The 13763-nt window shown below is 38.9% G+C and overlaps 3 protein-coding genes across 4 annotated transcripts; 2 read left to right on the top strand and 1 right to left on the bottom strand.

Moving 5' to 3' along the window:
• Nucleotides 1–4378: 4378 nt before the first annotated feature.
• On the top strand, nucleotides 4379–7059 carry fabp3 (fatty acid binding protein 3, muscle and heart). The gene is made up of 4 exons (XM_059556298.1): nucleotides 4379–4548; nucleotides 5999–6171; nucleotides 6497–6598; nucleotides 6777–7059. Exons 1-4 carry the CDS (start codon nucleotides 4476–4478, stop codon nucleotides 6828–6830), a joined length of 402 nt encoding a protein of 133 aa, XP_059412281.1. The 5' UTR covers nucleotides 4379–4475; the 3' UTR covers nucleotides 6831–7059.
• A 254-nt stretch (nucleotides 7060–7313) lies between these two features.
• Nucleotides 7314–9453, bottom strand: LOC132145361 (zinc finger CCHC domain-containing protein 17-like). Of its 2 annotated transcripts, none has more exons than XM_059556301.1 (8): nucleotides 9274–9453; nucleotides 9024–9163; nucleotides 8887–8944; nucleotides 8694–8794; nucleotides 8427–8518; nucleotides 8241–8305; nucleotides 7792–7916; nucleotides 7314–7612 (listed from the first exon to the last, which is right to left on the bottom strand). In XM_059556301.1, the coding sequence occupies exons 2-8, from the start codon at nucleotides 9096–9098 to the stop codon at nucleotides 7460–7462; spliced, it is 669 nt and encodes a 222-aa protein (XP_059412284.1). In that variant the 5' UTR covers nucleotides 9099–9163; nucleotides 9274–9453; the 3' UTR covers nucleotides 7314–7459. The 2 variants fall into 2 exon arrangements, with proteins under 2 accessions (XP_059412284.1, XP_059412283.1); XM_059556300.1 differs by having other exon boundaries at nucleotides 9024–9103; nucleotides 9274–9452.
• Nucleotides 9454–9586: 133 nt separating this feature from the next.
• On the top strand, nucleotides 9587–13763 carry LOC132145359 (U5 small nuclear ribonucleoprotein 40 kDa protein-like). Its single transcript, XM_059556297.1, has 10 exons — nucleotides 9587–9840; nucleotides 10660–10789; nucleotides 10895–10988; nucleotides 11134–11299; nucleotides 12195–12317; nucleotides 12409–12529; nucleotides 12840–12922; nucleotides 13164–13225; nucleotides 13309–13412; nucleotides 13532–13763. The coding sequence occupies exons 1-10, from the start codon at nucleotides 9730–9732 to the stop codon at nucleotides 13579–13581; spliced, it is 1044 nt and encodes a 347-aa protein (XP_059412280.1). The 5' UTR covers nucleotides 9587–9729; the 3' UTR covers nucleotides 13582–13763.

Raw genomic sequence — 13763 nt, 5'->3', positions numbered from 1 at the left:
GCAGGGGATAATCGATATGAAAAAAAATGCGCACGGGTGCATCTTGTCGTCTGAGGGAGAACGTTGGGATAACACCGCACCTACCCCCACCTCCGACGCGTCGACCTCCACCACAAACTGACGTGATGGATCAGGGGTGATTAGGATAACGGCTGAAACGAAGCAGCTCTTCAGTTTGGCAAACACAGCCTCGGCTGTGTCTGACCACCTGAAAGTAGTTTTGGGGGGGTCAAGGCAGTCAGAGGTGCGGCTAGTTGACTGAAGTTGTGAATAAAACGCCAGTAGAAGTTGGCGAACCCCAGAAACCTCTGTAGGGCCTTACGGGAATCTGGACTTGGCCACTCTACCACAGCCTTAACCTTCTCGGGATCCATGCGTATTCCCTAAGCGGTCTTCCATTCATCCCCCTCCCTGATACGAACCAAATGATAAGCATTACGTAAGTCCAATTTCGTGAAGATCGACGCTCCCTGCAACCTCTCGAAGGCTGAAGACATCAACGGCAAAGGGTAAGTATTCTTTACCGTGAAGTTGTTCAGTCCCCGGTAATCAATACAAGGTTGCAGCGATCCGTCTTTCTTCCCCACAAAAAAGAACCCGCCCCCGCTGGAGAAGAGGAAGGGCGGATGAACTTCGAAGCTAGAGAATCAGAAATATATTTCTCCATTGCCTGCCTTTCGGGGACAGAAAGTGAATATAATTTGCCTTTAGGCGGAGACTTACCTGACAGTAAATCTATGGCACATTCATAGGGACGATGCGGAGGGAGAGAAGCAGCACGAGACTTACTGAACACTTCCTTCAGGTGGAGGTACTCCGCAGGCACGTTAGACAAATCCACTGCTTCCTCCTGAAACACAGACATAGAAACAGATGGACAAGCAGACACTAGACAAGACTCATGACACTTGTTACTCCAGGCCAGGATGGAATGCAATTGCCAGTCTATTTTGGGGTTGTGACGGAGGAGCCAGGGATGACCAAGTACTATGGGTGCAAGGGGAGAGTCAAGGATGTAGATTGAGATGATTTCTGAGTGGTTGCCTGATGTGATGAGGGTAATGTCTTCAGTGATGTGTGAGATGACCGGCAGTCTCTGTTCATTGAGGGCGTGAACCGTGATCTGGTGAGTGACGGGTCTGAGGGGAATTTGAAGTCTGCGTGCGAGTGCATAGTCCTTGAAATTACCTTCAGCCCCGGAGTCCAGAAGTGCTTGACAGTTGTGAAGTCGTGCTGACCATCTTAGTCTTACCGGGAGGAGCGTAGATGATGATGAGGTCTTCTCGGCGGAGATCCCACCCAATAGTAGCCGCATACTTACTACTGGGCTTGGCTTTTTACAGGACAGATGTAGGCGTGATGACCGGTCCCATGAGACGAGCAGGAAACGGTGCATTCATGAACCGTGACACCTCTAGAGAAATGAACTGGGTTTTATAGATTGTAGAGGTAGTTGTTAGGGACATCGTTTGCCTAATTACAGTGTTATTTTAGTATCATTTATATACTACTATTAAAATATTCATTAATATTTTTAATTATCTATTATTTTTATATTTGCAGTTTTCATTTAAATGTATGCTATAATTTTCTTATATGCTTTTGTAATTTTTTTTAAATTGCAGTTTTATTTTAATTACTGATAATGTTTTTTAATGCTTTTGGTTTTAGTTAAAGGCTGCTATTGATCAAAAGAACCTACAACAGATGTCTAATGTTCATGAACTATAAAACAGCTGCTCTCTGATAACAAGCTTCAACCTAACGTTGCAAATTATAAAAAATTCAAGAGTTCAGCATTAATCCCAGACCTTGTTATGTGCCCAGACCCTTCTCACAGAAAAACTGTTCTACATACACTATACATGCTGAAACAATTGGCTGTTTCAGACCGTGCTGCTTCACTTACAAACACTTAAGTAAATTCAGCCTTGTGGCTCAAAGGATGGGCTGGGGAAGCCGTTTAGCGTTACTGATGCAATGATTTGGTTATTATTGTGCAAACAGCAGCTGATACGGCTAGATCTTAACTGCTTCTTACTGAGCCAACAGCCAATCAAAGAGTTTAGAGGGTGGGAAGAAAGAGTCCTCTGACATAAGGTCATGTCCTCAGAGGCTTGTAAAAGAAAGAGACAGAGAGAGAAGAGAATATGGCCTGACCCTGGCCCCCATATCAATCATTCCTCCCCCCTCCATACTGCGCTCTCATTCTCTGCCTTTCTTGCTCTCTAAGCCAAACTTTAAGTCACTTAGTCAAAAAGCATCTGCTAAATGATTGAAAGCTAAATGTAAAGAACAGAATATCAAACAAAATAATGTTTTTTTAAAACAACTGTAGTACATATTTCTAAGAAAGACAATTATTGAGCTTTATCAGTGACAAAACAATATGTTGATCAAAATGATATAGGGGAGCTGACTTTATGCATTCACTTAAATCAACTTCAGACCATTTGATAAAAAAGTTATTTGTAGATACTGGCAGATACTTTATAGAAAAGTAAAGTTAGATATTTTATTTTCTATAAAAATGTTTAAAGTAATTTTAGTCAAGTTAATGTTAAACTGTAAAAAAAAAAATACTAATAATATTACAGTACATTTTACAAAAATAATTATTCAAAGTTAATGCAGTTTGTTTGGCCATTTGACATTTCTTAATAATTATGAAATTTAATAGCAATTTTTGATTGAAAATGGATTCTACACCATTTTTCTTTCTGTGTATGGGTCGATGGTGGATATTTAATAGTGCTTGCTCATTTGCCTATTTTTAGACTTAAATTATCCCTGCTTTCACTTAAAGTTAAATTTTAAAACATTAACACTTTTACAGTGTTGTTAAATATAATTTTTTGCAAATCTCAAAATTAACATCCTTCGTAAATTATAATGTTGTGAATTCACTTGTAGCATTTAAAGGGGTAATATGATGTTGCTAAAAGGAAAATATGCTATGTATTTGGTGAACTTTTAAGGTTTCAAAAACACATTATTTTCCACATACTGTACATTATTGTTGCTCTTCTATGCCCTCCCTTTCTGAAACATGTAGATTTGTACAAATCTCATCGTTCTGAAAAGTGAGGTGTATGCTGATTGGCACAAATCCAGTGCGTTGTGATTGGATGAATGCCTCACGCGTGTGTTGGAAATGTCATGACCCTTAACATCCTGTGATGCTGTGTGTCCCGGCGCGACCAGGCAAAGCCAATAAAACCCATTACAAACAAGCCATTTGTTGCATCCAGTGGGTACATAACTACTGATTATAATGACTTATACTGTCTTTTTACGTCTTTTTATGTTTGGCGTAAGCATAAAACTGTTATGCTGTGGTTGGAGAAACTACTAACAACATTGTCAGTTGCTAATTTTTTTTATATGAAAACGTACTTACAGGCTGTGAGTCAGAAGTGCCAGACTGTCCTTGCAAAGTTGGAATTGCCCCACTTTATAAAAACAGCCTTTGTGTGTAAACAGCATTGTAGGCTATTTTCTCAGGATCAGGAAACAGTCATCTGTAAAATTCACTGCACACATCTGTATATTTGGGTTGAACTGTTCTGGAACAGTGAACCACTGATTTCTAGTTGTGTCCTCTTTTGGAAGTCCAAACAAAGTAGCTTCGCTTTCACAACGAAACGGTGTCTCCACAACATGGCAGCAGAGGTAACAAAACAACGGTGAGAATCAAAGTTATGCCTTCTTTCTTTGCATAAACATTTGGGTGGTGTCATTCAAATCTTCTCACATAGTGATGTAGACATGTGGGGGCGTGTTTAAATGAGGAGTTTTAGGAGGGCGTGGTCGAGTCTTAGCTTTTATAAAGAATATCTCTTTGGGTTTGAGACTTTAGTCTTTGCAACTTTAGGGATCTTATTGATGCACGAACAGCTTGAAAACTTGAAATCGCATCATATGACCCCTTTAAAAGGATTTTTTTTGTTAATTTGAGACAAAATAGTATAGCGTTTTAAAAGCAGTTATTTATTGGTTTTTAATAGATTTATTGTCTTGCCTGTATCAGCTATAATTTTAATATAAGTTCATCCCATTTTATAGAGTTCAAATTGGGAGAAAATTTTGGACCAATACATTTACATTTATTCATTTAACAGACATTTTTAGAGTTAAATTCATATAGAAACTCTAGAGAATGTAAAATGCTTTCGATTGTCTTGAACCATCCCTTGACTTCTTTATTCTATCTTTCACAATTGATTCTTCCACAGTTCTCAACTCCCCATCTCTCCGACCCCCCTCGCATCTGTCTATCATCTGTCCTTTTCTCTCCTGGCATTGCTCCTCCCCCATCCACCCCCCAAGCTTGTAGTGATGACATCACAAACAGCAGTTATAAATCAGCCAGTAAGATTGTAGGAGCTCAGTGGTGCTGTCTTACCCTCCTCACTTACTCACTCTTCTTTTCTCGCTCTCTGTCTTTGCTCCTGTTCTTTCACTCAGCTCTAAACATGGCAGACGTTTTTGTTGGCACATGGAACTTAAAGGAGAGCAAGAATTTTGATGACTACATGAAAGCCCTCGGTGAGTAAGGAGGGGGTGAATGCTATGGATATATGCGGTGTGTATTGCTTTACTGCTAAACATAGGGTGTGCCTTTTGATGCAAGTAAGCACATTTAAATGGGGTGAGTGTTTTTGATTGTTTCAGAATGGGAAATGTGATCTGAGGAGCATTTATTTTACAGGTGCATGTGTGCTGCTATGTGTGTGTGTGTGTGTGTGTGTGTGGGTGTGTTTAAGACGGAGTGCATGTGGTCCAGGGAGGGTCTCTCCCTTGGTGAAGCTTTCACACACACACACACACACACACACACAGACACACACACACACACACACACACACACACAGAGATTCATGCTATAACCACGTGTGACTGTAGAGCAACTGCGGTTCTCTTGTATAAAATACAATGAGTCGTTTATTTTACCATCTAGTGACGATACTGAACCATCACATGAACAAGTGAATACTGCCTACAGAACTTGAACTATAGGCTATCCTGACCTTGATGTTTTGTTACACAAAACATATGGAAATGTCTCTGAGATGCTCGCCGGCCATTTATTGGCCAGTTGTGTAGCATTTGTGATTTTAAAGTAGTGTTGAGTGACTTGTAGCTTAAGAGTGGAAGATGAAGGGGAAAAATCAATCAGCATGCAACTGTATGGAGATAGCAATAGAGGGAAGAAGGGAGACAAGTGTAGACGAGACAAAGTGGGTAGTTTTTTCTTTTTCTTTTGACCAACCAGTTTCAACTCCAATGAACCCTGATTTTTCGCTCTTTATCTGTGGTCAAAGAATAGTCTGCCCTGCTTGCATTTGCACACATACACCATCACAGTATTTGCTGAACAAATCAATACTTAATCCTGTATTCTCCCAAAATTGCATGTGTGCTGATTTGACCATTTTGACCGTTCCAGAGTTTGGTTATTTGCAGACATGTGTTCATTCATGACTAACCCTTGAATATAATATATATATATATATATATATGCAATCTTTAATTATTACTATTCTGCCCTTAAGCTATGCAGATGATCTTTCTTTATTTGCATTTTCTCTAATAAATTACAGTCCCTTTTAGAATGATTTTTAATTTTAAAATGATTAGAAAATATATTTCATATTTAAATACTATTTAATAAAATCCTTCAGATTTTAAATTTTTCTTTAAAAAATTAAGAACCTTTTAATTATAAAAGTTTGTTTTCAACTTATTTATAGAGTACATGACCAACTTTTAAAAGTAACTTTTGGCTCTTAAAAATATATTTTTATTTTTTAATTAAGCCCCTCAGAAATGTTTCAAATGTGTAAAATGTAAATATTTGATAAATTATTTAATATGCTTAATATGCATTTTTAACTTTTTACAGTACACACCAAATTATCTTTGGTTCTTGATTTTGTCTCTGCTAGTGAATTGAAGAAATGCCTCTTCTAAAGTGTGTGTTATGTTTGTTTATCAGGCGTGGGCTTTGCCACGCGTCAGGTTGGCAGTATGACCAAACCTACGACCATCATCTCAATGGAGGGCGATGTCATCACACTTAAGACCGTCAGCACATTCAAAACCACAGAAATCAATTTCAAACTGGGAGAGGAATTTGACGAGACCACTGCAGATGACCGCAAAGTTAAGGTATTATGAGCACACATTAGTCCCACTTTCAGTAGTCCTGTGCTTTGAGATTGCTAATGGCATGCAGAATTTCATGCCTGACACATTGTGAATTGGGTAAAAGATGTTTAACACAATAGGGTTTTGTTGGTGGGATACAAGGGTTTCTTAGAAAGCCCAGTGGGAGATTGACCTATCCCGTGACATTCCTCGGGTCAATCATTAATTGTAGACATAGAAATGCCACTCATGCTCCCGGGTAGCAAGACAAAAAAATGAGACCGTTTTCCAAGTAAGAATTGTTTGTGTTATTACCTTTACCCTGTTGTTTCTGTTTGTCCATCAGTCCACTGTAACTTTAGACGGAGGCAAAATGGTTCATGTTCAGAAATGGGATGGTAAAGAGACCACCCTGGTCCGAGAAGTCAAAGACAACAGCCTAACTCTGGTTAGTATTGTGTGCACTTACATTAAGTGCGTCTTTGGCTGGGAACAGAATTATAAGAACAGTCAGCAAAAGCAAAACATGTTCTGGTGCCCATTTAGTAATTACTTAGGCCAATATTTATGGGTGTTTGACTGAATTAATATATATCAACTGGCCAATCTCTCTCTTTTATCAACAGACGTTGACACTTGGCGACGTCGTCTCCACACGACACTATATAAAGGCAGAATAAAGGAAAACCTCAGTCACAACCCGTCCTCATCAATGGTTATATACATTTCCAGTGGTTTTTCTGTGGTGTTCATCCATTTCATTTGCACCGTTCCTCAAACACTGATTAAAATTCCGACTTCATATCTCCAGATCTGTATTTGAGCTTGTATTCTGGGTGTGTGATATGCTTCTTCAGTCAGTGTTATGGCTTATGCCTTTGGTCAACAATAAATGACATTTGCTCCAAATCGACCTTGTGCAATTTATTGTGTCAACATTTCCATTAAGTGCTCCAGTGCTGTGCCATGTGTTTGTTAACAGGACTCAGTCTTACACACTGCTATATTTCCGTGAGGTCCTTCTAATTTAAGCATGTTCCAGTGTCTGCTGGGTGACGTGCATGTGTTCTAAATCAAGCAACTGGGTCTTGTGTGTTTCTGGGTGAAAAGCCATTCGGAGGTTGGGCAGTGAACCTTTTAACCTTCACACATGAATCCAGTCATTTTTAATGGTCAAACTTTTAATCATTAACAAAAAATACATTCCAAAATCGATCAGATACATTTAATCTTGATATACATGCAAAAAAAAACTTTTCTTGCACAAGCTTGTACTTTCATATTGCAACTATTTTGCAAACCAAAAGAATCACTTTGTCTTATGTTTCTTGTGTTTTTTCTTCTTTTCTGAATGTGTGTGTGAATGCTGTGGCCGTTTGGCAACTTCATCGTTGCTATCGGATGAAGAGCGGTCTCTTTTTTTCTCTTTCTTTTTCTTCTTGTCTTTCTTAGCCTTCTTTTCCTGTAGGGAAAATGCAAAGAGGCGTCATGAGTTTGCAAATGAAAGGCAGATCAAGACGTCAGCAATGGGGAAATATTTCAGAAGTTGGCGACAAATAAAATGAACGGGGTTACACAACTGCTTGCAGGCAGCATGTCATCTGGCGCATTAATTTTGCTGTCAAAGGGGGGTGTCTGTACCTTTTTACGTTTCTGGGGCTCTGATTGGGTTTGCTGACTGGTCTTTGGCGGCTCCTCCTCCTCTTCTTCTGGCACTAAACTGTACTGCAGTCCAGGCTGGGAGAAGCAGTCTTTTGCAAAGTGACCTTACAATAAAAACAGCCATGTAGGTAATTATATTTATGACGTAAAAACTGTCGTCATAGGTGCTGAGGGATCAACAGTAAAATCTGCAAGTAAAGACAATAATCACAATATCTAAAACTGACACCCAATGTATCACAATTTCCACAAAAGTATTAAGCAACTGTTTTCAACATTAATAGTATTAAGAAATATTTCCTGAGCACCAAATCAGCATATCAGAATGCTTTCTGAAGGATGATGTGGCACTGTAATGTTTGTAATAGGGACAAGGGTCTAATGTACACTGGAACTGGGTCAGATTGACATAACCTGGAGGATCATACCTCTGCAGCCACACTTTTTGCATGTGGTGTTAAGCACAAACTGTCTCCGGCGACGTTCGTCCTGTCTGTGTGAAGATTTATTTATCCACAATTTGGTATGGTTATGAATTACCTTAGTCAGGCTCCTATGAGTACAGGGTTTGGTTTGCTCATTTGGTTGCACTAATGTACCATAAAACCAATTACTCTGCTATAACATTGTTGGGGTCTAGGTCCCGCCCAGTGCCTTGATTGACAGATTTCATAGAGAATGACAGTTTTACTTTATCATCTTTCATCTGATAGTGGATGCAAATCAAAAAGCATGATTCAAATCCTGTATCTGAATTATAAGAAACCAATGTTTAATCACTGCAAAAATTCCACTTTTAGTGTATGCAATGATAATATGTTGGTTACAGCATGAAACAACATTGTTATTGTTGTATTTCTGTACATGCAAATTGAATGTACCTCTCTGCCAATGACTTTTATCCACACTTGTTCCCCTACATCAACAATTTCAGCTGGGTTCTCCACCCGACAGGACGACATCTCACTCTTATGAACCAGACCTGATGATGCAAACACAAATAAACATAAAAATATGTGTGTATTCAACTCGATTTAAACAAGAACACACATCTTGATAACTCTCCAACTTTACCTTGTTTTTTGTATCCTGGAATCTTAACAAAAGCAGCATAAGTTGTCACCGAAACTACCTAAATAAATAAGAAAACACAATAAGTAAGATGACATTTATGTGATTTTATATTCTGCATATGGAGATTTAAATCTAACCTCTCCCTTCAAAATGCTGTACATTGCTGGCAGTTCATCCAAACCAGCTGGCTCTCTCATCCGCTCCTCTGCCATCACAACTGCAGAGAGGTACACGTATGGTTTGCATCTGTCTGTAACCAGTTCTTTAACTGGTCAAGCTGGAGCATAAAACAAATCCAGTTTGACCACTGCATCTAAACATGCCATCATTAGTGTTCATGCAACTCATGCAAGCCTGATAAGAATAGGCCAAGATCAATCAACTTACCCGATGGAATCAGGTCTAGGACCGTTTACTGTAATTTGAAAACAATCTGTGAGAGGACTGCAATATATGCACGTGCTAAATTATCGCAGTTTCAGTGACAAAAAAATATGATCCAATAAAAAAGGTAAAATGTACATACTGAGAGCCACGTTACTATTTAAGACGCTACAAAACGTAGGAACATTCAGAGCAGAGCAGTGCACTCCCCTTGTTTGGATGAAGCATGAGTTCCCTGAGTGCATTGTCTTCCGGTTCAGAGATTAAACAGTAGCCAATAAAATCGCTTTGTTATTGAGCCAACCAATCAGAAGTCTCCATTACCGGATGTGTTTTACTCGGCGAGTGTGTGGAGCTCGGTAGTGGTTGGTGGCTCGAAAAACTCATTCATTTGAAAAGAAGATAATAGGTTAGTTCGTTTTTCGTTTATTGTCGGGATTTGAGTATTTTTCCACAACGATGATCGAACCGAAGAAGCGTGTCGCAGAGATGGCAGTGGTTCCCGCCGGAGTGAAGAGGCCCCGGACCGAGCTGGTGTCTGCGGCGCAGTCCCAGCAGCTCTCTGCGATGGTGAGACTGAGAGCGATTTAACCTAGATGGAAAAGACTAGCTGCTGCTCAAACTTTTGTATGCTGGCTATGCTGTATTGATGGGACCATGTTGTAGTGATTCATCTTACTGAATCGAATCTTTTGAATCAACTCACCAAGACGATTCGTTCAGTGAGTTTTTGTAAAAGTTAGGTTGTCATGGAAGTAAAGCTGTATTATTATTCTTCAGTAAACACTATACATACCCCTTTGTTCTTCTTCAGATATCGAACATTTGTGTGATTATGTAAAAAAAGATTATTAGAGTAAAAACAACTACAAAAATAAATAAGTGCCTGGGCAGTATTAATGCAATAATATGAATACAATCAGGTATAATAACTTAAAATCTTTACAGATTTCTTATTTAAAGAGTCTCTTATATTTTACAATAACCCTGAATATTAGAGAATCAAGTCATGTGATTGAGTCGTTTAATCATTCTTTCAACCAATTCATTCAAAAACAGAGTCGTTCACAACCAAAACCAGTCTTATTATTTTTATGATTACAATGTGTGTTCATGCAAGTCTTCTATTAATTCAAGCATTATACACACTTTCCCCACAAGTAAAAACAACAACAAAAAAAGACACTAGTACTACAATAAATGCGTGCATATGAACAAGAAGGATTCACTTGAAAGATTCGTTCAAAACTGATTTTAGATTGCCATCTGGAGTCAAAGGTTAGTGGGTTCACGATCAGGGGGGCTTCATCATCCTTGAGTATTTATAACCGCACCTGCATAAACATTAATCTGTGTGTGTGTCACTGTGTCTGTTTGTGTTAATGTCAGGGTCCCCCGCGCAGCTCCAGTCTGCAGGCTCCTATAATGCTGCTCTCTGGTCATGAAGGTGAAGTTTACTGCTGCAAATTTCACCCCAATGGAGCCACGTTAGCCTCCTCTGGATATGACCGTCTCATCTGTGAGTCACTTGACATTTATTATTTTGTCTTTTATATATTCTTTTTTTAATGTGTAGGTAGTATTGATTTGTTGGTTCTTCTGTCTGATGTCTGTGTTCTTGTAGTGCTGTGGAATGTATATGGAGAGTGTGAGAACTATGCAACACTTAAAGGCCACAGTGGAGCTGTGATGGAGCTTCATTATAACACGGATGGCAGGTGTGTTTGCCTAAATTACAAAATTAAAAACCTCCTGTATCATTTACACTAATTTTAAACTTTTATACTGTAGTTGCTGTATATATTATTCTTGTATAAATGCATCATTCTATCACATACTACTAAGTCTGTTTGTGTCCTCCAGTCTGCTCTTTTCAGCCAGTACGGACAAGACGGTGTGCGTGTGGGACAGTGAGACAGGGGAGCGTGTGAAGCGTCTGAAAGGTCACACGTCCTTCGTGAACTCATGTTTCCCGGCTCGCCGTGGACCACAGCTGGCCTGTACGGGCAGTGATGATGGAACTGTGAAGGTAAATTCAACTCACCAAGTGTAGACTCAAAACTCTTTAGAAGTCTGTGACATGTCTTGACTTTATGAAACAAACAAAAAAAACGCTATTACATTTTCAATCTGGTTTAAGGTTATAGTGCAGCTGAAGCATTAGATATTTCGTTAAAATGCAACATGGCTATAATATTAAAGGGATAGTTCACCCAAAAATGTATGCTTGTTGTTCCAAACCCAACAAAAGTTTGTAAAAGTCCTTGTAACCAAAATGTTCATGCTTCGAGAAGTAGAAATGGTAACCCTTCTGAACAGAAATGATTGCTTTATATGGCAGAACTGATTTATTATAGACTTTATTCATATAAACATTGATCAGATGTATCATGGAGCTGTCTGAGGTTTTGTAAGAGGTAGAGTATGTTGATGGCAATTCAGCAATTATGCTTCCTGCATCCTTCCTTTGACCTAGATATAAGCTTAGATCTCTCAACAATTATGCCACCACCACCTTTCAATTACTACAGCTCAGTTTGCAGACAAAACAGGAAATCATCAGCACTTTCAGAGTCAGAATGCACTCCTAGAAATGTCGAGAAATGTTTGTGTGATGCTCATGACTTTGGTTCGTGTCCCAAACCCATTCCCATTTTTTGTCTCAAACCGCTACTGTCCTATGAAAAGGCATATAGCTAATAAATCAAATACATTTTAATGTCTGGAATGGATTATGATAACGATGTTTGATAGTTGTTACAGTGAGTCTTTAAGTTGCTGCTTATTCATTTTAATGTTGATTGGAATGTATAGCTAGACAGACATAACACGAGAGAATTTGAAAGCCATTTGTGTGTCAGGCTAATAGTGTTCAGATAGTCTAAAAGTGTATACAGTACTTTTTTGTTCATGTGTTATTGTAGCTGTGGGACATTAGGAAGAAGGCCTCTGTTCACACATTCCAGAACACGTATCAGGTTCTTAGTGTGACATTCAATGACACCAGTGACCAGATTATCTCAGGAGGCATCGACAATGACATAAAGGTTTGTGTGCAACAAATACTCTGCAAATGATGTCTGGGCTCTTTTGCTTGTATGTATAGTTATTCCTGTATGTATGCGTTTCATGTTGCAGGTATGGGACCTCAGACAGAACAAGCTGATTTACAGTATGCAGGGTCATGGAGACTCTGTGACAGGTCTGAGTCTCAGTGTAGACGGGTCCTACCTGCTGTCTAACTCAATGGATAACAGCGGTAAGCCTAAATCTGTGTTTGTGCATTTGTGTACACACACTACAGATTAAAAGTTTGGGGTTAGTATGATTTTTTTTTTCAGGATTCTTTGATAAAAGGTCAGCACAGAATGTTTTTAAAACAAACAAAAAAAATTTAATCTTTGTCCCTTTTACATCAGTTTAATGTGTTCCTGCTGAATTCAGTATTCATTTCCAAAAAAAAAATAATCTTGCAGACCCCAAACATTTGCATGGTAATGTATGTGTACCTGTTATTAATGTGTGCATAACTGCTACATCTGCTGATGTTTCATATTTGTCTGGAACAGTGCGTGTCTGGGATATCCGTCCATTTGCCCCAAAGGAGAGGTGTGTGAAGATCTTTCAGGGAAATGTCCATAACTTTGAGAAGGTAATCCCAGGTCTCTCTGTATAATTACAAATAAGATCCCCTGAGTTGTTTATAAAGAGGGAAATAAACAATTTCCACTGTGTTTGCTGTATAATGTTTTTTTTTAGGCTAGACTTTCAATCAGGGTGAATTATAAGTTCATTCTTTCAGTAAGCTTTACTGACACTGAGCTGGAAGTTCACGGCAGAACCAAAGGTTTTGTATTAAAGAGTTTGTTTGTTTTTGGTGGGGGGGCTTTTAGAATCTTCTCAGATGCTCTTGGTCTCCTGATGGGAGTAAGATTGCAGCTGGTTCCGCTGACAGGTATGGGCATTTTTTGTGTGGTTTATGCAGTGTTTGTACAGTATGATTATGTTTGAGGTTGATGCAGTGTGTTTGTGCTGTAGGTTTGTGTATATTTGGGACACGACGTCCCGTAGGATCCTTTATAAGCTCCCAGGTCATGCTGGGTCTGTAAATGAGGTCGCTTTCCATCCAGATGAACCAATTGGTAAAAATATATATATATATATTTCTTTAACTATTATGCATATCTGGAATTGTAAAAATAGCAAATTCCTTCCATACTGTTTACCCATTTGTGACTCCATTATTACATGTCTCCCACAGTTCTCTCTGGATCCAGTGATAAACGCCTCTACATCGGAGAGATTCAATAACTGTGTGCGAATGCTGTTTTTGTGACAGTGTCTGAATGTGAGAGTGAGAAGAGGATGGGTAGAGGGGGACATGGTTTGGATTTTTGCCATTAGTGTTTGATTTGAAAACATTGATGAACAGTTGGTGGAAAATGTTGAACGTTGGCTTTTTTATGCTTTTAATAAACCTGTTTTTAAGTATG

The sequence above is a fragment of the Carassius carassius genome, chromosome 8 (genome assembly GCF_963082965.1).
Source record: "Carassius carassius chromosome 8, fCarCar2.1, whole genome shotgun sequence".
NCBI lineage: Eukaryota > Metazoa > Chordata > Actinopteri > Cypriniformes > Cyprinidae > Carassius > Carassius carassius.
Note: the sequence above shows the minus strand (reverse complement) of the source record. Positions and strands in the feature narration are given on the sequence as shown.